The 18,808-nt window shown below is 37.0% G+C and overlaps 1 protein-coding gene across 1 annotated transcript in view; it reads left to right on the forward strand.

The window, feature by feature from the left end:
• LRP1B (LDL receptor related protein 1B) overlaps positions 1–18,808 on the forward strand; it is a 714,787-nt gene that overhangs the window by 686,076 nt on the left and 9,903 nt on the right. The window contains exons 86-89 of the mRNA XM_088058617.1: positions 2,359–2,520; positions 6,539–6,713; positions 7,350–7,454; positions 9,442–9,555. Of these exons, the coding sequence (XP_087914743.1) occupies positions 2,359–2,520; positions 6,539–6,713; positions 7,350–7,454; positions 9,442–9,555 (556 nt within the window). The remainder of the gene's footprint in view (positions 1–2,358; positions 2,521–6,538; positions 6,714–7,349; positions 7,455–9,441; positions 9,556–18,808) is intronic.

Genomic DNA, 18,808 nt, shown 5'->3' on the forward strand with positions numbered 1-18,808 from the left:
TGAAAGTCATGTTAAATTGAGTGACAAAAATGGGGTTTAGGCTATACTGTATTAATTTTTCATTAAGCTGTCAGCAGTTTGGCATGTTTATAAGTCTACTTTAGTAAAGAATAGAATAATCTTTTCTATAAACTAGAAAAACACCATTGTCTCATTATCCTAACAAATAGAGTATTAATAATGGAAACTGATTTCTGACCTCCAAATCTGTCTTCTATCACTATTTTATATATATTATTTTTTTTTACTGAAACACTGATTCAGATGAAGGATTATGTGAAACCCCCTGTCTTGGGGGCAGAAATTTAAATACAACTGTGTACATGGGGAAAAACAAGTGGAATCCGTGCTAACATCTGAGTTCAACATCTTTGATTTAATGTTTAGATCACAGGGGACAGATATGAATAACCAGGCTGATGCATATTAAAGTAGTTGGAGCTATTTTTAGGTCAATGGTTTTGTTCCTGCTGTACTCATTAGAGAAAGAGACTAACTGATCTCATGGCCCTTAGGATGATTTACAAAACACTTTAAATTAGCATAGCTTAAAATAGAAAATACAGAGAAGAATTACGTGAAGTGTGTTGTGCTAGAAGGGTAAGAAGTAAGTGAAGGAAAAAGACTGAATAAATCACTCTGCATGAATCAGAGAGGAGACAAAACGAGGGTGCTTCACTTGCATTGAAAAGTTCTCCAATGAATTTGATATTAAATGACTGCACAGGATTAAAAAAAGGCAGACCAGAAGAAAAATTGAATTGTAGGGTTTGTGAAATACTCATCCATACAATTTAATCTTAATTACTCAATAACACAGCCAGCTATGTGGAGAAGAAAGACCAGCAAGCTAGGCAGGGTTGCACATCTCAGAGTTTCAGATGCAGCTGTGGTGAACATCAGGAGGCAAGTGGGAAAGTGGGTGTGGGTACATTGGGTTGTCAGTGATAAAATCTGAGAGGTTGTTTTTCCTGTCTATGCCTGTAATTCCAGTCCAAAGGGATTCTGATTCACACATGCAGTACATTACATAGTTCACTTGATAAACACAAAGTCATGAAATGTTTTGGGTTGGAAGGAACAGTAAAGCTCATCTTGTTCCAACCCATCCTGTCTGCCCTTTTATTTCAGAAGGGTCCTCAGGTCCTGCTTAATCTTCATCTCTTTCATTCCTGGGAACCCAGGAAAAATAATAGTGTTAAACTTGGTTCTCCATAAATTTAAGAAAATCCTTAAAGCTGAATGAAAGCGAAGAGGAGGGTGGGGGAAAAATAATGTCTTGCAAGAGATAATCAAGAATGAGAATAATTTATTAGGAAGTGAGAAGGGAGATGGCTGGTTGGACACATCAGGTTATTTACTTGAAGATTATAAATGAGATAAAAAAAACAAAGTCAGGGGATGGAAAAACATTAATGGGATCTAGAAGTTCGCTTTAAAGAAGATAAGCCTTAAGAAAATAAGACGGGAAAGTGGAAGGGTTTAATGAACAGTGGAATTGTAACAAAGCTATAAATCCTTTAGACATGAGATTTAGATAAGGAAAAAAAATGGGAAAATTACAATAGAGAAGAATCATAGGAGGAAAATGCTTTGGGTTTTAAAGACTATTTTAGTATCCTTTAAAAAGAAGCTGTAGACTAGGAGTTCATTGTGTGCAAATGTTGATCCCAAAGTGTTAACTGCTTTTCAGACACTGAATATTGATGTTACAGGCATCATTGGTCCGATGCCAGACAGCAATTTTTATGTAACAGTCTTCATTATCTGAGAGGGGTGGCATAACAAAACAGGAGCAGATACTTGTGGTTTATCAAAAACTGTTCTGTAAAGTGTAGCTATTAGTGCATTGGTAAATATTTGTATTTCATGTGATTATATATCAAGGTTTGTAGATTTGAGAATAATGTAGTGAACTCTGAAGAGACACCAATGGTGATCATACAAACAGTCATCCTCTGCAGCAGGAGGAGCTCAGCATGGCAGGATGATTTGAAGAGTTCGGTCATATCTTATTCTGCTTAGGACCACCTTTGAAATAACTGAATATTTTAAATGTTGACTTTTTTTCTCATAAAAAGGTCAATGCCTGTACTGTGTTACACTTTTTACAGGTGTAAAAATGCACAGATACAGTTTTTGAGTGCCCATATTTCCCGGAGCCAATTTTGTTTTTCGAAAGTTCTGCATTCCAACAATGTTTGGAAAGGCACGTTCTCTCAGCATCTGGAGAAACACAGTTGGGCTCAAACACTGAAACTTCCTACTCTTACAATAAATCTGTGTTGAGAAAGTGCTGATTATTGTTTTAATTTGTATTTATTTTTATGATAAAACAGCTTTCTGTGTTTTGGACAGGCCGGCCGACCTGCAGCTGCGCTCTGGGTTTTACGGGTCCGCGCTGTAACCAGACGGTGTGTGAGCGCTTCTGCCAGAACGGGGGCACCTGCAGTGTCACTGCTGGCAACCAGCCCTTCTGTGCCTGCCTGCCTGAGTACACAGGAGACAGGTGCCAGTACTGTGAGTAATCTCCACAAATTATTCCATCGGGGTTTGTAGTAAAAGTTCTACGCAGTGGAAGTGTAAAGTACACGTGGGTGATTTTTTTTTACGGCGTTGTTAAATTTAGCCTCGGTTCACTCATGCTGCTGAAGCAAGGTCATCTGATGTATTCAGGTGATCTTTGAGCATATTTCTCCCTTTCTACATGGCTAGCTGAAAAAAGAGCTTTTTTAGGAATGATTTATTGTTATTTTCATGAATGAGCTGTAGAGTGGAGCGGAACAAGACAGATGACTTTGTCAGTAGCCATGAGATAATTGCGTTAAAAATTTTCTACTACAACTTGTCATATGTTTTGCTATGCTGGTAATGAATTGACTTAGTTGGTTAAAGAACCTTCTGGTGTCCCTAATCTTTGCAAACCAAAAAGTCTTTTAAACTGCTCCTTTACCTTTGTTTTCTATTTCTAACCCCAGCAAACAGCATTTTGACGATAGCTTTGAGTTTCACGTTGCTATATTCCTTCAACTCGCTCAAAGATCACCCTGAGTATGGTTTCTACCCCATCCTGGTGCTGAAATTGTGAAGGATATCTGAATGTGACTCTTGTTTACTTCTCAGGATTTAGGTTCTATCTTTTGCATCTGATTTTCTCCCTGTTTTTTCATTCTACTGACCCATCAGTCTCTTCTTGAGATAGTTTTCTGAAGGTTTCCATGCCCTAAGAAAGGCTCTTCTACAACTTCTTCTAATTTTTTACTTCTTTAACAGAGAAGTAAGAAAAGCAGATTATCAACCAATAGGCTCTTACTTCATTTAAGTTCCTTTTTTCTTGCCATGCTTTTGTTTTCTTTCACCACTATATCTTCTCCAGTAACTCAAGACATTTGAACATATTTTTGAATTTCTTCTTTTGGTCACTCATTTACAAATGACAGTTTGTCTTCCCCATATCTTTTCATAAATGATGACTCACAAGCAACCTTCCTTCAGTTAGAATGAATTATTTTACTGAGATCTGAATGATATTTTTTAATCAGCTCCTTTTTTCTACTGCTTTGCTTTGACTGTAACATTCTAAAGGCAAGGACTGTCATAGACAAGGACTTGTTAGACTGTCACAGTGCTTGTCATGGAACATTAAATGTGAAAGCCATCATCTCTTTTGTACTTTCAGTGAATTTGCTGAAGAAGGTTTGATTTAAGAAAAAAAATGATGGGAAATTAGCTGTTGTAAAGGTCTGGTTTAGAATTACCTACAAGATACAAAATGTATTTAGTTTTAGAGAAAGGTCTGTCAAACAAGGAAAGGTATAGTGTGTATCTTAAATAGGATTTGTACTGAAGTAAACTGAATATATTTCCAGTTGGGAGACTATGAATTAAATTGAAACCTTTGAATGGAAAATCAGCAGTAATTGTGATTCTCTCCCCCTTGGTATTAAACAAACTGCATGAATCCACAAATAAGTATCTGCAAACACAATTGGGTATTTGAAAATAGTATAGTACATAAATCATGCACAGACAGACACACAGATTAAGGAAAAATATTTACTTGAGGCTTACCCAAAACCAAACAAATTGTTTCTAGTTGAATGCTTCTGCAAACATCTTTTTTTCTTTTTTTTTTTTCTTTTTTGATTCTTTTTTTTTTTTTTTTTGTTAAGAGAATTAATTTAAATGTAAATTTAGGGGTACTTTTTAAACAGTGTTTATCAGATTTGGACTGTCTGGGAAACTGCCACAATACAGAGACTTGAAGGCATTATAAAATACAAAATAAAAATAAGCTTTTGCTGATTTAAAATTTAAGTCTTTTAGGGGAAAACAATAAAAAAAAAAGGCTTAAAATCTTTTAGTGTATTTTTTGGTGGCCAGTATGTTTTGTGAAATTATACCAATTAATAATGTGACATCTGTTATTTTTTTTTTTGCTTTATTCACACATGTGCATGATCTTTTACTTTATTAATCACCTTCACTTTGTATGCAAGCTGGAATACATCACTCTGGCATTATTGCAAAGATTGGTTGCCTCCCAGATATCTTTTTCAGTCTGCTTTTGCTGTGATTGAAGGTAGTTCATATGCAAAGGATGACACATGAATGTGTGTAGGTATTTCTCTCCTGCTCCCAAGCTTAAAATATTATTAGTGGGGTTTTATGGCAGGGAGATGACATTTGCTGGCAGTATTACCAGCTTGCAAAGACCTTATTTTCCCCACACTTATCGTCTCCAATTACCCAGTGCAGAGTTTCTCCTGTGATTAGTTCACATAAGGGCTAATAACATAAATGTGTGCTCCCTGTCAAGACACTGGCATGGCTGAAATAAATTTAAGTGACTGAATTTACATAGAATTCTACTAACATTGAGCATGTTATTAAATACACATAAATCTGATGTATTTGAAGGTAGCTCCCTGCTTTAAATTCCAGAAAAAAGATACACAGAGTAGCTAAAGTTCATTTCTTGTATCATTTAAAGACCAAACTACCTAAAAAAAGGGAAACATTTTCATGCAGTTACAATCATTCAAAGTGGATACAGTGATCCCACAAGCTGTGACTTTCTCTGAAACTGAAATCCCTTTCTTTAGGAGAAAAAAGAAATGATTTTGTGTCAGTTCAGCCCAGATTAGCATAAACATTTTAGATGCTGCAGATGACTAAAGGTGTTTGTGACTTCAACCAGACCTAAAAACTGATAATTGTTTTGACATATGACCTTCCTATTCCTATTTTGGTGCTTTTTTTTTGTCTGCTCTTACATAAAATCACTCTCAGTATGAGCTTTCAAGCTGCAGTACTTTTTGTTCCAAAAACAGCCCCCCTGCTGCAAATTGCCATTCCATACCTGGAACTGGGGAACGAGAAACAATGAACAACTTCATTTAGTGTCTTTTAAGCCGCTCTGGTTGCTGATTCCTTGAGCAGCTGAGCCTACAGCCTGCACAGACAGGTGGAGACATACAATGAATATTCAAATAAAAATAACTCCTCCACAGCCATGCTCTGTCCCTCAGCAAAACTCTTCCAACAGCACTAGCTCCTTGGAGAGGAGGAAAAACAGCACAGAGTAGCACAAGAAAAATGTGTTTCTGGCTTTGAGATACCCTCAGCAGTGATGCCCAGAGGAGCTGTGGCTGCCCCTGGAAGTGTTCAGGGCCAGGCTGGATGAGGCTTGGAGCAATAGTGATACAACAATTGGGATAGTGGAAGGTGTCCCTGCCCATTAAGGAGCTTAAATGATGGCTTTAAAGAAAAAAACAAACCACAAAATAAAGTTGTCACTACCACTTAAATAAAAATTAACCAAAATGTTAAGATACCCTTATTTTGTAGCTCTTGGAAGCTTCTCCAGTTAGGCAATTTGGCTTTTTAAAAGGTGTGAAAACTGAGACAATTACTGCTGGTTCAGGAAAGTTAAAGAATTCACTACTTGAAATCTCAGTCCTACTGGCATTTTAACAGTTAAATACCATAATGGGGTCTTGCACAGTCTGTAAAGCTTATGCATTATGTAGTACTTTGTAGAACTTATGGATTATGTCTTTATATATTATTATTAGAACTTCATGAAATTTTAATATGTGGATAAATGAAAATAAAACTTAATTATTTCAAAATATCGTTTCAATTTCAGTTTAGCATAATGCTGTTAATGGTAATGTGAATGTTTGAATGAAGATTTTTATTCAGCCAACGTCCCATTAACGTTGCTGTGCTTTTCTCGTCAGGAGTCTTTATATTATGTGGGAGGATGCCATAAATGGTTAGACAACTAGAAAGGAAAAAAAAAACCCAAAAACCCTTATGAGTTTATACTTCCATTGCACTTCCCAAGATTACATTTTTAATATATTATATATCTGTTTATGGGTTATTCTTGATTCCTGTTGCTGCCAGTGAGTCGCCAGCTTCAGTTTTCATTTTTTTACTACAGTACCCTTTAAAACATGAAGTAGTGTATTACTTGTTTCTGTAAGGCTCCTCAATGCCTTTTAGTAATTAGGTCTGGTGTTGCTTTCAGATGTTTGCCACCATTACTGCGTGAATTCCGAGTCGTGCACGATTTCTGGCGACGGGAGCGTGCAGTGCGTGTGCCCGGGGCGCTTCGAAGGCCCCAAGTGCGAGGTGGACAAATGCATCAGGTGCCACGGGGGACGCTGCATCATAAACAAGGACACCAACGATGTAGTGTGCAAGTGAGTGTGTGGGGGAGAGATTTCCTTCAGAATCATTTAACATTTAGCATTTAGCAGCAATTCTACTGCGTTACACTTTAAATCTCTCACACAGAAGCTCGTCCCTGGAGTGGTCGCATCAGGTCAGTTCCTCTGTGTGGCTCCTGCCCATACAAAACCAACTGACTGCTGGCTTTTAAAACCAACTTGTGGAGCCCTCCTCACTGCAGGAAGCACAGTGTAGCAGGAGACTGAATGCATTTTCACTTAAAAAACATTGAAATTAGTCATGTTAACAATGGAGTTCTTCTATACTGTTGAAGTGTCTTCCTTCCACATTATCTGTGACAGTGATAGAGACATATTAAATACTGCTGGAGCCATAGGTAAACAGCCATTGTGCTGTTCTATTGCTGAGTGATTGTTTTTGTATTATAATAGTTTATTTTCATTAAAAGAAAGATTAAATATATATTGTGTAATGATCTCATTTCCTGTGCTAACTTTTCAAACCAGAAACCTAGAATTCTTTCAATCAGTAGATCTTATAGTAATATATTAAAATACTGATTTTACAATTAAATGCTCAGATTTACAGAAATAATGATTATTCTTTGCTTTTTTTATTTTATTTTTTATTTTTTTTGACCATGGCAGTTGCACAAATGGAAAGATTGCCTCTACCTGTCAGCTGTGTGATGGTTATTGCTACAATGGTGGCACCTGTCAGTTGGACCCAGAGACAAATATACCTGTCTGTCTGTGAGTATCCTGCATCCTTCAGATCATTAAAATGCTTGTGTGACAGCAAATCATTCAATTATTATGCATGTGTCTGTATTCTTGGTCTCTCTAGGATGAATAATGTGCTGGTTGCAGTTTCAACTTACAGTACTTGTTTTCTAGCTATTTCTGTAGCCTCATACTTTGCACACCTTTTTGCAAAATGTGAGTTGAAATCTAGAACTGAAGGCTCTATTGTGAATTCACATAGGTACAAAGATATATCTTTGGAGATTTATTGTAATTTCAGGTCTGTTCAGGCATTTTTTTCTGGAATGGAAACTCGAGGTTGCCTGCCCTGCTTTTCAGTGGTGGATTAAATCTTTTCTTCTACAGAGATGGTCAGATTTGGAGGCAAAACTCTCTTCCTGATGGCTGAAGAATAAGAAAAATAATGTCAGGGTTATTTCCCTTACAGGGATAGGCTCATGTATTTCAGATTTCTGCCCCAACCTTCCCACTGCCCAGAGTAATGTGGCTGTTCTGGGGATTGTGCTCTCCCTCCTGTGCAATGGTCGAGGTGTTTTTCTTATGCTCAGACATAAAATGCCACAGAAATTCAGATTCTGTAGCCTAGAAGTGAAGTACTGTTGTAAGCAGAAAAGCCAACATTCTACTCCTTTTTTGAGAGCTATGCTGCATCTTCTTTTTCAGCTGCTCAATATAAAATATAATACAATAGTCACTGTAGCAAAAAATTAATTTCCTTCCTGCTCTCAGTTACTCTGAGCTACCTCGTCATACTTGGTTTTTTGTTTTGTTGTGGTTTGGTTTTTTTTTTTATTATTATTATTATTTTTTGTTATTTCCTTAAAAAATTCATTTTGCAATGGTCTTCCACTTCTCCAAGCAGCCTGGAGCTCAGAGCAATCTCCAGGCTGGAAGAGAGAGGTGTTGGAAGACATGAATTCCTGAGTCTCATTCCCTGGGTGACAAAACCAAATCATTGCCCAAAGGGATCTGGCACTGCAACTTTGTGAATACAGATACAGACATTCCTTCATTTTGTTGATGCAGCTGATCTTGAAAGAGAGTTTTATTCAGACTCTCAAAGGAGTTTCATAAATGCCTAGATTTTGTTAGGGGAAGAGATGGGCCAAGGGTTCCTCCCTGTGAGAGCTGAAGCACTTCTGCATGAGAAAAAGGGCACAAATGTAGTGGCACCACCATAAAAATTTGTCAGTGCATGTTTGCACGTTTGGGGCTAAAGTCAGTGTAATTTAGGACTGCACAGTAGCCCTTACTGAGTTGAAAATAACTTAATTGCTTATTTTTCTTTTTCAGTATTATTTTTTACCTGTTTTTACCATTTTGCCTGTTATTTGTACCTCCTTAAATGTCTTTAGTTGAGGACCAGAGATGGATAAATCCTGCCAAAAGGAGAATATCACACTTATAATATGTAAGGCCCAAATATGATGACTAAGCCTGGAAGTTAATTTGGATAAACACCTAGAATGGCTTTTTTGGAAGCTTGTAACTTTTCAGCATTTTTTTTTGTTATAAAACTGTCATATTCTTTTTCAATTCACATGGAACACCGTAGCATCTATAGGAAAAAAAAAAAAAGGTTTTGTGCTTTAATTTTTGTGTGGAATTACAATACATAAATGCTGCAGCATTCACCAACACCATTAGCAATGCTAAGAAAATGGTAATGAACATTTCTAAGGCCACTGCAATCTGGATCAATCGATAGAAATGTACATCTGACAATAATACTCCCAGAACCCTTCAGGCAGTACAGGCTCATTGTTCGCAAAAACTGTTTGATCAACACTCATGAGCAAACTTTTCAGTATTGTCAGATGGACCTTCCATGAGAAAAACAATATTGATTTTGTCTTCTGTGAGTGTGTGCCCTTGTACGTGTGCGTGTCTTGCCGTCGTTATATGTAACGCGTTTAAAATCTGTTCGGCACAAGGCAGAATATTTATGTAGGTCTATTTTACTGAAATTCTGCAGATGCTCTGTGGGGTTTAAAAGTCAGCGCTGTGACCAGAAAGTGAACCCTTGTGATTACTACTGTCAGAATGAGGGAATTTGCACTTTAACCACGTTTAATGAACCGAGATGCAAGTAGGTTTAACCTTCCACTTAATGCTGCACATTCTGTGACATCATTCCAGGCCACAGTTCATTGGTTCAAGTCATGCACATTCACATACATTTCACAATATATACTTAATCTGGGGGACCATTTCTATAACACACACTTACCCTTTGAGAGTTGCACTGATGAGTATATTTTAAAGTAGATTTGGAGTGTGTGTATACGAAATAAAAGGCTTTATTTTTACTAAATAAATCGGAAAAAAAACCTGAAAATACCGTTTGGCTTCCATTGCTCATGTTTTGAGATATTTTACCAAGTTAATCCTACAGCATAAAGTTTAGTGAACAGTGATGTTGCATATGTTCTGTAGTCCAAACCTGACTTCCTAGTTCTTATCTGTGGAGGGAAAGGAACAGAACAGCTATTTAGGTGCTACTTCAGGAGTTAAGTTTGTATTTATGTCTTATTGTTACTTTTATAGAAATGATGCTGTAAAAAAAAAATAAATCTGTTAAACAAAAGTATGTGAGCTACATCATAGCGTTGACTTCTCTGATTAAAAAGTTAATTACATTTGTATTCTCTACTTCTCTAAAGGATTTGAGGTGTATTTCTTAAAGAGAAAATTTGAATCTTCTTAGGAAAAGAAACATTAGTCTTTCAAAATCCTGTAAGGCAGATGTACAGAGAGACACAAAACACCTACCTGTCAGATTAGCATAGCTTCCCTCAGTGGTTGTGATGCAAAAGTCAGTAGTGAAATCATGAGGCAATGACCTAGACTTGGGAGAAAATATGAAATTCATACAGATTTAAACTTATCTTAGTGAATGGTTTATAAAAGCACAGAGTGCTCTGGGGATGTGATGTGGGCAGCAAAGACAGTGACTGCTTAAGGTGAATAATCTAATTTTTTTTAGTTTTTTTTTTAAACATGATCTCAGTTGCTTTGTCAATGTTTTTATGCAATGAAACTCTCAGGTTTGAGGTACCATAAATCTGTTGGAAACAAGATTAATATCCTAACTACCAGCTAGACTTGGAAGAGTATGGAGTGGTCAGCAGTGTATGGGACATGGGTGCCTGGAACTTTTTGTATCTCCATGTATCACACTTGTGTTTTCAGGATCATGTAGCCCTAAGAACAGCATGTTTCTGCCTATAAAGTCATTTATTGGATGCACCTTTCCTGCTTTTTCTCTCAAGTGCTCCAGGAGCCACTTGTCCAAGGGCCAATGTTTTCCTAAAGGAGTTTCTAACTGGGGAATGGGTGATTTTTAGAAGAAATAGGAGATGCCTGGGTTTGTTGTCATTGGGCAGGAACTCTGAAGAGGCTTTCTCTCACAGCCAGCATCTGAGAATGCAAACTTTACACATAATCAAGCCCTTATCATCATTCAGTAAAGACAATAGAGAATAAGATTTAGCTGTTCCAAAGGGCAATCCTAAAGCCATAATTATACAGAGCAACTCTAAGCCTGTAAGAACAGACTCTCCTTTCAACAGCCTGTACTGCCAGCACACATTTTTATTTTATCTTCCTGTCTCAAGGTGTCTTTTTAATGTTGAATGCACTAAATGACCTAAATATTACACTCTCAGGAAGGAGGAGTTGTGGTTTTCACCTAACCATTTTAGGCATGAATTAAGGCCTTACTTTTTGGTGGCTTCATAAAAGCCACCAAAAAAAAAGGAGGTTTTATGAAGGCCAGTTCCAGTGAAAGCTCTGTCAGGGTTTAAATTATGCAGAATATGCTGTGATGTCTCTTTGGACTTCTGTGCACTCTAGATTATTAATTCTTTGCATTATTTTTAGGTATGTGATGATTATTATTCCCCCTGCCACCCCCCCTCCCAACCATTATTGTTCTTGCTCAGTTACAAAGGTTGTGAGAGAATTTCAGAATGTTAAAATTTGGGGTAATGATGTTTTCTGAAAAATGTTCCACTTAGGGTGTACTGAAGTAGCACAAAAGATTGTGCTTATGTATAGTTACTGTAACTTTAGTATTCCCATAGTACATTTTCAAGGATCTCTTTAGTACTGCTCAGTAATGGGTGGGGTCTGTGTGTGATGTGCATCACAGTAGATGCATGTGAGATATGCCTGAACTGCACCAGTAAATTCACAAATCAGTTGAAAAAAAAAGAATGATCAGATCGGATTCATGTGAGAAATAATCAAGAAACGCTTTTTCCGTGTGTCTCACAAACTGTTCATTCCATCTGTTCTATCAGTCTCTCTTTTAATAAATACCTTTATTTTTGTCTCTGTTTCCTTCTCACTGTCTACCTACCTGTATAGGTATTCCTGCAAGAGAAGCAGGGTTCAGAGAGAGATTACCCCTTGTATGATACCAGTGATGAGAACTGGAAAGAATTGAAACTTTCAAGTACTCAGGAGTGGCTCTGGCTGTTTCATGGGCAGGGCTTTTATTACAGAATCTTTAGCACAGAACATTGCTCTCTCTCAGCTTTGTTTCTTTTATACCTTCATCCTAACTATGTGCTGCTATAAGTCCATCTTTTTATTTGTATTACTGTTGTTATTTATACCAGCACATGCATGTGTTTTATTAGTATTATTACTATTATTCTTCTTATTATTACTATTGTTATTGTTATTGTTATTGTTGTTGTTATCTGCAAATAAATGTGATCAAATCATAACCCCCTTACAAAAGGCATTATAGAAATATAAAAATCAGAAGACAAAGTACAGCATTACATTAGTTGCCTGTGGCTGACTCTTCAGAGGGATTCAAGTGTGTGCTGTATTTCAGTATTAGAACAAACATCAATTCCTCTGTAATGAAGAACAAGCCATCCTGGAGAGTTAACAAGAAGGCACAGACCATGCAGGAGCTTGGAAGAAAGCTGAACTTTGGTAACAGAGGAACTGAAAAGTGAAGGGTGGAGAAGGAATAAATAACTTCATTTCTTAATGGAGAATTTTGGTCAAGTAATAGGATAAGGACCAGAAATTACTGGGGAGAGAACATTTTGTAAAAAATTGTGAAATTGTGGAATTGCTTTAAAGTGATCTCGAAGTTTGAACCTGGAAGTGCAGACATGGATAAATTAGGAAAAATAGCTCCTGCAGAAGTGAAATAAACCAGAGAGCTGTTCTTACAGAATCCCAGAATGGTTTGGGTTGGGAGGGACCTTAAAGCTCATCTTGTTCCACCCCCCCTGCCACAAGCAGAGACCAGGCTTGACCAGCCTGGCCTGGACACTTCCAGGGATGGGGCATCCACAGCTTTTCTGGGAATCCTGGTCCAGTATTGCCAAGTTGTTCTTGCCAGCTTTATATCCAGTGTTCTGGAGAGAGACTTGGTGTGAGGGGAGTGTGTGGGGTGAGCACCTGTGTGTGCAGACGTGTGTGTGTGTTTGGGTCACAGAATGCAGGAATAAAAGAGTGGAGCTCCTCTTTGTGGAGGAGCTCCCCTGCAGCTCAAGTGCCTGTGATGCTGGACTTTGCTCCTGACATTCCCTTCCTGTTGAAAAACCTTCCAATATGAGCAGTTTTTATGTAAGTGCACGTGCAGCTTGTACAAATGCTGCATTTGCACGCAGGTTTAGAATAAATAAACTCAAACCTCTGCTCAAAAAAAGGCTCAGGCCCAGTTGTGGACAAGAAAGGGACCGCAGCCTGCAGTGCCCTGACTGGCATTTTCTGAAGGCTGAGTAGAAAAAGCCACTGTGGTGTAGAACAGTCACAGGAATGAAAAGCCTGACTAAGAGAAGGCCCTGGGAACCCTGAGAGACAGCACAAACCAGGACATTTTACCAAGTACCCTGCAATAAATGCTTTCCATATGATTTCCTGGGGTATATTTAATGAGCTCCCCAATCGCAATTGCAACAGGAATTTCACAGCATTCTGCCAGCCCTTTGAAAGCTTTCTTTTTCAACTAAAAATATCTTTGTTATAAATATCTTGAAATTGGATATAATCTGCGGGTTATACCTTTGTATGATAAAAGATCTTTTATCCACTTTGTACCACAAACTAGTATTAGTTCAAGAACCAAATGCAAACAGGAGTTTGAAGAGTGGAAATTTGAAGTTTGTCAGAGGAGGAAATTTTAAGATCTTGGAAAAGACGAATATGTATATTTTTCATGGAGCTTTTTCTACCTGGGCTGTAATGCAGATATTCTTTGTCCATGAGTTTAAAATCGTTCAGATAAAACTTGCATAGTATTTTTTGCTGCTGCTTATCACTGCTTGGGAAAAACATGCTTGGGTTTCTATCTACCTACTTACCCTTTAATCTTTTCTCATTCCTTTTTACTTTTACCATTTCAATCTCCTTTCCTTTTGTTTTATTGCTCAGTGTACTTACATCTACAGTAGTAATCACCTGGATATGCTTTTTATATATTTTCTGTTATTATTTTTACTACTTGTACAGCCTCTGTACACATATTGCTAATTGCATGGTGGTTAATGACTCTCAGTTTCTTCTTTTTCTTACCTTTGGATCAATGAGGCTGAGTTGCACTTGGAAGTTGTTCCTTTACAGTGAACATCATGCAGAAATTGTGAATAATGATTTGTACATAGTAATCTCATGCCCAAAATAAAATTAATTTTTAAAGTCACTTTTTTTTTTTTTTCCTACTTAAATTGTGACTAAATTTCAGGGTTTTTTTGGTGTTCCTGAAAAGTAATTTTTATTGTTTTGCCTGCTTTTGAATGATGTAATTATCCTATTCTGAATGTATTGTACTGCAAGGTAATTTGTATTTCATTTTCAGGTAACAAGTATAAATTTTCTGTCCCTTAGCATCTACATTATTTTCCTTTTAAGATGTTGAGGGATGCTCATTAGACAAAACTACTAAAATGTGGTCTGTTCATGTATAAAATGATTATGGAAAAGTTATTACTTGAAAATAATGAAACCCTAACAATAGAGGAGGAGCTACAGAATGTACAGCTATTGATCAGTCCTGGGTTGAGATTTTTGGTCGTTCTTTGTTTGGAAGGTGCTTTACTTTAGAGGGTTTATCAGAGGGTTTAACTCTGCTATATCAGCTCCCTGTATGATCAAAGCATATCTGCAGAAGTATTCCTAAATTTATTATAAGGAACAGTTTAATGATTTGGTTTAGTGCAAGGTTTTTGTCATCCTCTGTCATCCTACAGAGTTTTGGGGAAAAGGGGAATTTTGATTTCTCTCTTTCAATGCAGCTTAATGTAGATAGTAAGTAACTGTAATCCAGATGTTCTCTTGTCTTACAAACAGTTTTAATATTAATGATAAGACAAGTTCCAGTGAAATTTTAATGTTAAGTGTTCTTAAAATAGTGAGGCTAGATACTTTCATTAGGATGTTTTAGTATATGTGTCGTGACCAAAAGGAAAAGCAAAGTTAGAAAATAACTTTTTCTAATGAAGAAATATCATTTATAGCTAAGAAACATTTTTGGTTTCCCTTCCACCTCTGTTTTGTAAGGACTCTTCCACAGAGTCTGTTACACTTCTAGACTAATCATTCAAAGCTGTCATTTTTGGATCTGCACTGATACATTGAGTTGGAAAACAGTTGTTTACAAAAGCATTTTTAACTGCATGTTGTGCCTTCTGTATTATATTCTTATGACAATGCTTTTGGCACAAAGAGGAAGAAAAAAAGAAACAAAATATTTAAGAAATTTGTACACTGCTACCAAATTATCTCTTTTTTACTATTTTTTTTTTCTATTTATTCAGTCATTTCATAGTCAAATGGTCACATACCCCTATAACAGAGTTTAGAATATTGATCACAGCAACCTGTAAGGGTTATGGAGAAATTGAGGAGTGAGAAATCTTCTGTCATGAATAGACTCTGTAACAACAGCCTGATCAGTCTCGGAAATGTAAATATCTTCATTTTAAACATTCCTCACTCCAAGTGCAACACCTTCATAATCTCAACAGGAAGTTTTTAAAACGTCTCTCCTTGCAGTGCTATTTCCTCAAAATAGGCAATTCCAGTGGCACAGGCACTCAGTACCTCAGAAGGCACTTCCCAAGCACTCATCTCTGTAAATGTAGAACTAAATTGTTACAGAGAGGGCTGTAGCTGTTTTATTAATGACCTTGGCAGCAGAACATGTACAACCTTTATTTATTATGTTCACTCTCAGTTTTCATATTGGCATCCCCTGTGGCACTGCTGCTCTTTGATCTTTCTCTGGTTCTGCTGGGAGCTGGAGATTTGCACCTGAGATGTTCTCTGTAGCACCTTGCACCACGCAGCTGACTTCAGCCTGTCCTTCACTGTCAGCTTCCCCAGCTGTTTCCATCTGTATTTGTCTGGGAGTGACTCAAATTAGGCATTTCCACTGTTCTTTCTCCCGAGTTTGTGATGAGCATCTTTGATGAAACCAAGTGGTTTTATGTGGCTCTGCTTGGTTAATGTCCTTTTGTTTGCTCTTGCTGCAAATGTCCTGTCTGACCACACAGCCCCTGAAAACAGCACAGAACAGCTCCTGCTACCAAAGAGTTTGGAAAAGGACAAACTACTGTGCACCAAACTGAACTAGGAGTCAGTTCCCATGCTAGGAACTGAGCACTCTGAATTTAAATGTCCTGACACCAGAAAATGTTGTTATTAAGAACAATTTCTCTCTGCAGACAATTAAAACTGGTTAAGATCTGCTCATTTCCCATGTTCCTGCATGAACAGCTGTCCATGTCCCAGCCCCATCATTATTCATGTGCCTGCTCATGGCTGACTTTGTGTCAAATTCCCTTGCAGAAAACATCCCTTTCCCCTGGGCTTTATTTCTTTTTCTCCTCTCTCTGCCCAAGATAAGCCTTTAGTACCTTACTGGACCCTCAAAGAGCAATCATTTCACCTCAAAGTGCAGAAGGAAATGACTTCCACCCTTCCAGCTTCAGTCTCTTTAAAGTTTATTGGAGAAAGCAAGCATTTGGAAAAAAATTAAAGTATAGTGGCAACAAACAATGTTTTTATGAGACTTCTATCAAATGCCTCAGATGTTGCAATATTGCTGATTTTTGCAATTAGAATGGCAAGATAGGTAAAGAACTTTTAATATTTTTGCCTTTTTTTTCTTCTCTTTATTGTATATATAGCTGTAGATTTTTTCTCTTCATCAGCTGTTGTGATATCATGATATTAAGATTTTGAAAAATGTAATTGTACATTACACAATTTTCTCATGAGCCTGTACTTGAATGCTTCATGGTGATTCTTTTGCTAGACTCACTCTCTTATGTTCTCTAAACTGCTTTTACGACAGATTTATCATAATGATTTTATATACAGTGGAAGCATTTGAAACATTTAATATAATTTAGTTGCAAAGTTAGATATGTCTAAAATATTTTTCCCTTTCAGTAGTGCAGTATTAAATGCAAATTGCCTGTCATCACAAGTTTTAATTAGATGAGTTGAATCCTGAGCAGGAATGATGCAAAATATCAGTCAGAAATATAAAGACTTTGTTTTGTGTTTGTCGCGTGCCAGCAGCTTGGAGCTGAGTAGAATATTCTAAGTATAAAGATATATGGTGTTTCTCTACAAGAATGGAGATACTTATTTTGCAGCTTTACGTTGAAAATTGATATTTTTAAAAAGCAAATTCCTTGAACAGTATCTTAGTAAAGTAAGCTGTCAGTGCAAGCATTTTTATCATACATAATTGCTAAAAAAGAGATCTGGAAAGAAAAAGGAACAGGTGCATCTTTTGAAAGATTAAAGTTGTGTTCCCTGTGACTTACAGTGTGTTGAAGTGATGGTAAGCAGGTGGAAAAGTCAGCTGGGTTCAGTTATTAAATATATCATTGTGAAGCATGTGTATTTAGGAATTAGGAACTGGGTTTCTATCTACCTACTTAGATACCCTACTTAGGGGTCTCTGCAGTGAGGAAACCTAATTGTGTATTTACCATATTCATTTAAGTAAACAAACTTATTTCAATAAACATGAAGAACTTCTAAATCACAGTGCAATTTGGCTAGTGTGTGACAATTTATGAATCAACTAGCAATAGTAATCAATGTATATAAAAAAATCAATTCCGTTCTAAAGACCCTCTGTGCCTTCCCTCTGAAGAGCTCAAGCACTTTTATAGTGTATCCTACTAAAAATTAAATTAACTCCCCAAAAGAAGTTCAAGCTTAATGTGAAAGCCAGTAAAGAGATTTATCTGAATGTCAGGTTGGGCTGATATAGGCTTAGGAGCAAGCAGAGAAACGACCCAGTCTTCTGCAGGGATCTGCAAAGACAAAAGAGAGCCCAAAGCATCACCAGCAAAGCTGCCTAGGGCTCTTCTCTGACAGCGGCATTGTTTTTGTCTGGAATATTTGGTATCTTTCCAAAACTTCTTTTATTATAGAACAGTATCAATTGTTAAGCACAACCACCTCTAAATTTTGCAATTTATTAAATCCTTAGGAAGGCATCAGATAGCAGTAGTTCTTGGAACTTTGTGAGGGTAACGCTCTATTGCACCTCCCTAAAGATAACTGATGTTGAAATTCATAAATAATTCAAAAATACATAGAAAAAACATGATTCATTGCACAATATGCAACAGAGACAGATGAAAAGTGACTACTTCCTGCAGTTTCCACAAGGAGAGTTTGAGGGTCTGTAGTAAACTTAATCATATTTACAGCAGGTTGAATAAGCAATTGAATTTCATTCAGGTATTTGTTTCCGTTTTTTGATGGATTTGCTGAGTCTGCTTCCATGGACTCCTTGTGTTTCCTCGTAAGCTTGGAGAGTGTTCTGAACCCCAGCTGAAGAGCTATTTGCATACTGATATTCACACAAGGAAATTATAGCAGAATAGCTGTGTGTAATCCAGGCACCTGGCTCCTGAAAGATATATTCTGAATATAAACAGTATTTAGGGCTTTCTGAGGTCAGGAGGTGCTCCTTTCCCTTTAGGATAATTCTTTATTCTTTGACTGTCATTTGCCTGCTTACACACCCACACATGGATATAGTCCTGCAAATAAATACCCGGTTATAAAGTTCAACATTTAGAAAGTTAAAATGCTAATATGCCTTTGATGAAACTTGTTTAATCATTTGAGAAATTAAAAAAGAACTCTGGAATTAAGGTCACAGTAATAATAACAGGAATCAAATATACAAAGACGTAGTTTTAAACTAAATCCCTACTCTGATTGTTGTCACACCGTGGCAGAGTCCTGCTGGCTCCTTCCATGAGGCTTCTTGTCGGTTTTGTAGAAGCACTGTTGTCATTCATGTAGCTCTTGAGAAGATGCTGCTGGTCTCTTTC

Source organism: Pseudopodoces humilis, chromosome 8 (genome assembly GCF_049639895.1).
Source record: "Pseudopodoces humilis isolate 2021_Gansu_Grassland_sample_001 chromosome 8, ASM4963989v1, whole genome shotgun sequence".
Taxonomy (NCBI): Eukaryota; Metazoa; Chordata; class Aves; order Passeriformes; family Paridae; genus Pseudopodoces; species Pseudopodoces humilis.